The 5,143-nt window shown below is 37.7% G+C and overlaps 1 protein-coding gene across 1 annotated transcript; it reads right to left on the minus strand.

Annotated features, from left to right (window-relative positions):
• LOC110574511 (olfactory receptor 7C2-like) lies at positions 1–942 on the minus strand. The gene has a single exon (XM_021683209.1). The coding sequence runs from the start codon at positions 940–942 to the stop codon at positions 1–3; it is 942 nt and encodes a 313-aa protein (XP_021538884.1).
• Between the last annotated feature and the right edge of the window lie 4,201 nt (positions 943–5,143).

The raw sequence follows: 5,143 nt of genomic DNA on the forward strand, positions 1-5,143 counted from the left end.
TCAGGAGAATCCTGTAATGGTCCCAACGCTGAGAGGCACCACCCTCCTGAGGAGCGTGCCCAGGGCTCCCTTCATGTCCTTGTTCCTCAAGCTGTAGATGAAGGGGTTCAGCATGGGAGTGACAATGGTGTACATCACCGAGGCCACCAGACTCATCCTAGTGGATGAAGTTGCTGCAGAACTGAGGTCGACCCCAAGCCCTGTGCCATAGAACAAGGAGACCACCGAGAGGTGAGACCCATACCTGGAAAAGGCTTTGTACTTGCCCCTGGCTGATGAAATTCTCAGGATGGAGGAGAAAATCTGAGAATAAGAAAAGACACCTGGGACAACAGTCACAAAATACATCACTAAGTTATTAATGAGGGTGTCAGAACAGGCAAGCTTCAGGACTTCAGGAAGATCACAAAAAAAGTGTGGGATTCCCATGTCTGTGCAGAAGGACAGCCTCAAGAGGGTCAAGGTTTCCAACAGGGAGCCCATGACACTGATGCACCAGGACCCCAGGGCCAGCAGCTCACAGAGCTGGGGGTTCATGATGACTGAGTAATGCAGGGGCTGACAGATGGCCACAAAGAGGTCATAGGCCATCATGGTCAGGAGTAAATTGTCCAGGCATCCAAACACAATGAAAAAAAAAATCTGACTGAGACATCCTTCATATGTTATGGCTTTGCTGTGAGTCTGGATGTTCTGGAGCATCTTGGGGACGGTGGTGGAGGTGAAACAGATATCAGCAAAGGACAGGTTGGAGAGGAAGAAGTACATGGGCGTGTGGAGGTGGGAGTCTGAGCAGATGGCCAGGATGATGAGCAGGTTCCCAGTGAATGTGACCAGATACATGGACAGAAACAACCCAAAGAAGAAAGCCTTCAGGTCCAGGTCCTCTGTGAATCCCCAGAGGAGAAAATTCCCAACTCCTGTTTGGTTTCCTCTTTCCATGTGGCTACTGGGTTTGCCCAGAAGGAGGGGAAAAGCAACACAAGATTAACTACAAATAAGCATTCCCCAGAATGATAGAATTTTCCTTAATCCAAACCTAGGGGATTCATGAAGTCATTCATTTGACTAATGATTGGCTTTCTTTGCTGACAAATTGTGGTTACCATCACTACCTGGAAAAATTGTCTCTAATGTCAGTGGTTTTCAAATCGTGGTCCCTGACTAACGTCATCAGCATCACCTGGGAACCTGTTGGAAATGCACATTTTCAGGCCCACCTGACCTAATGAATCAGATGCTTTAAGTGTGGAGCCAGCACTCTGTGCCTTGATAGGCCCTCCTGGGGACTCTGATGCACATCCAAGTTTGAGGAGCTCTGCTCTATGCTTGTCTGCATCTCTACATAGTCCCTATCCCTGATGTCTGCTCTTGCACTTTCTGCTCAGTGCTTGTGGGAATGGGGAATTCCCTAATGCCAGGCAGATCTTCTAATCTTTGAAAGGTTCTTTCATTGTACTGCCTTTCTGTAATTTCTATATCTTAGCTCGTCTGGACCTTGGGTGTTCCTTCTGCTAAAAAAATTACCAATATTATTGTTTTTAATTATCATTTATATTTCATTTATATTATCTGTGTCCCTATATAAATTCAGCAAAAATGGAATTTATAAATATAGTGTCCTAGAGTTTCTTATTTACTTATTTATTTATAAATTTTTAAAATTATTTTCTAAATTCCAGTATAGTTAAAGTACAGGTTTAGATTAGTTTCAGGTGTACAACATAGTGATTCAACACTTCTATACATGTCTCAGTTCTCATTATGGTAAGTGTACTCCCTAATCTCCTTTACCTATTTCACACATCCCTCACCCACCAACCACCAGTTTGTCCTCTATAGTTAAGAGTCTTTTTTGTTTGTCTTTTTGTGTGTGTGTTTGTGTGTGTTTTCAGTTTTTATTTAAAATCTAGTTGGTTCACACACAGTGTAATATTTGTTTCAGGTTGTAAAATTTAGTGATTCAACACTTCCATACAACACCTGCTCATCACAAGTGCCCTCTTTCATCCCCATCACCTGTTTCACCCATACCCCCGCCCACCTCGCCTCTGCTATCCATCTGTTTGTTCTCTAGAGTTAAGAGTCTATTTCTTGGTTTGTCTCTCTCTTTTTTCTCTCCTATGATCGCTTATATTGTTTCTTAAGTTCATATCTTAGTGAAATCATACAACATTTGTCTTTATTTGACTGACTGATTTCACCTAGCATGATACCCTCTAGATCCATCCACATTGTTGCAAATGGCAAGATTATATTCTTTTTTTTATGGCTGAGCAATATTCCATTGTATATGTATACCACATCTTCTTTATCCATTCATCTGTCGATTATAGTGTCCTAGATTTTCTAAATATTGTTTGTCTTCACATAAGTTCATCTTTTATTTCTAGCCTTATCAAAGTATAGTTGATTACAAAAAATTGCACATATCTGATATATACATGTCGATAAGTTTGTGCATATGACTTCACCTGTGGTATCATTGCTACAATCAAAGTAACAAACATATCTGCCACCTCCCAAAGTTTCCTTCTGAGTGGTTTTTGTGTGTGTGTGTGTGTGGTAAGAATACTCACAATTTATCCTCCTAACATATTTTAAGGTGTACTATCCTGTATTATTAACTATACCTAGTATGTTATACACCAGATCTCTATAAATTATTCAACCCGCACAACAGAAACTTTATACCCGTTGAGCAACAATTCCCTATTACCTCTCTTCTCAGCCACGGACAACCAACATCCTATTCTCTGCTTCTGTGACTTTGATGATTTTACATACTTTATGTAAGTGGAAGCATGCAGTATTTGTACTTCTGTGTCTGGCTTATTTCACTTAGCAAAATGGCCTCCAAGTTCATTCATGGTGTCCCAGATGGCAGGATTTCTATACAGTATTTTAATGTATTTTAGGTTTAATGTCATTAACAATGATATTCTCCCAAATTATATCTCTGATATTGCTATTATATTAGGAAGGATTTTGATTTTTTTGTATTTATGAACTATTTTTGGCTTTTATTAATAATTTTAAGTTTTTCTATAATATTTACATACTTTCTCCAAATAATATCAATTTACAACACCTACTTATCTTTAGGTCTTTTTGCATTGGTATGAAATTCAATACTGCTCAAGTTTATAGTAAGAGTTGTTCTTCATTTCTTTCAAAAGTATAATCCTGGAGTTTTGTAATTTTATAAGATGTTCACCATAATTTAGGATATATATAAAATATTTTTAATCAACTTAACTTACATTTTTTTATTCCTAGATAGCTTAGAGGGTATTTTAAAGGCATAAGTGTTTCATGATTAACAATTAAGAAAAAGGGGCACTCGGGTGGCTCAGTCATTAAGTGTCTGCCTTCGGCTGAGGTCATGATCCCAGGGTCCTGGGATCAAGCCCCACATCGGGCTCCCTGCTCAGGGGGAAGCCTGCTTCTCCCTCTCCCACTCCCCCTACTTGTGTTCCCTCTCTCACTGTGTCTCTTTCTGTCAAATAAATAAAATCTTTAAAAAAAAAGACAAGAAAAAATAATGTTAAATCTGATCTCCATATTCCCTAATAAATTTCTTTTTTAAAAAGTTTTAATTTAAATTCCAGTTACTTAAAATACAGTGTAATATTAGTTTTAGATGTACAATTTAGTGATTCTAATATTTGCTTTTTTTTTTTTTTTAAAGTAAGCTCTACACCCAACATGAGGCTTGCACGCCCCCAAGATCAAGAGTCGCATGCTCTAGTGACTAAGCGAGCCAGGTACCTACATTCCCTAATAAATTTCAATGTTTAATGTTAGATGTGGAGCAAGAGACCATACAATCTATCAGAATAAAATAAATAAAAAACATAGATGATATAAATTTATATATGAAGATATATAATCTTTGAAAGTAGTTCTCTCTGAATAAAAAGTCTAGAAATAAGAGAAGAGAAGAGAAATAAGAGAAGAAAAGATCAATAACTGGGCCATAAGTTGAAAAAGATTTTTTTTTTTTTGAAAAAGATTCTTAATGATAAAATGTGCACGCAGAAAATTAGAATATAAAAAGTAAAAAAGAATGAAATCTTGACATTTGCAACAACATGGATGGAACTAGAAGGTATTATGCTAAGCAAAATAAGTCAGTCAGACAAAGACAAATATGATTTCACTCATATGTGGAATTTAAGAAACAAAACAGTGATGGATATGGGGGAAAGGAAGGAAAAATAAATAAGATGAAAATGGAGAGGAAGGCAAGCCATGAGAGACTCTTAACTATACAGAACAAATTGAGGGTTGCTGGAGGGAGGTGGGTGGGGGAAGGGCTAGATGAGTGATGGGCATTAAGGAGGGCACTTGATGGAATGAGCACTGGGTGTTATATGTAAGTGATGAATCACTTAATTCTACTGCTGAAACCAAAACTACACTATATATATATTTTATTTATTTATTTATTTTTAAAAAGATTTTATTTATTTATTTGAGACAGAGAGAATGAGAGAGAGAGCATATGAGAGGGGGGGAGGGTCAGAGGCAGAAGCAGGCTCCCTGCCGAGCAGGGAGCCCGATGCGGGACTCGATCCCGGGACTCCAGGATCATGACCTGAGCCGAAGGCAGTCACTTAACCAACTGAGCCACCCAGGTGCCCACTACACTATATATTAACTATCTTGAATTTAAATAAAATCTTGGAAGAAAAAAAATTTATGACAATTTGAAAGATAAAAAAAGAAAAAAGAAAGTCTACTATTTCGGCTGTTGTTTATCAACACCTTGGAAATTACAACTAAAGCAATTCAAGGAGAAAAAGACATAAGGGACTTTAAGTATGGAAAACACAACTATTTTTCACTGTTTGAAGATAATGGATTGGCTGCAGGTAGTGAATTGGCAGCTGAAAACCTCTGAACTGCGTATTATTTTAGTAATGCAGTTGATACAAAACACATATGTAAAACCCAGGAGCCATTTTAAAGTAACATTCAGTGGCATGAAAGTACATTTGGTGTGTTTAGCAATCATTGCTTCTATCTCATTCCAAAATGTTTTCATTACCATGGGAACTCTGAACTATTTTTGTAACTTTTCTGTAAATGTAACATTATTCAAAAATAAAAATTAGCAAAAAGAAAAAAAGTGGGCACA

Source organism: Neomonachus schauinslandi, chromosome 1 (assembly GCF_002201575.2).
Source record: "Neomonachus schauinslandi chromosome 1, ASM220157v2, whole genome shotgun sequence".
In the NCBI taxonomy this organism is placed as follows: domain Eukaryota; kingdom Metazoa; phylum Chordata; class Mammalia; order Carnivora; family Phocidae; genus Neomonachus; species Neomonachus schauinslandi.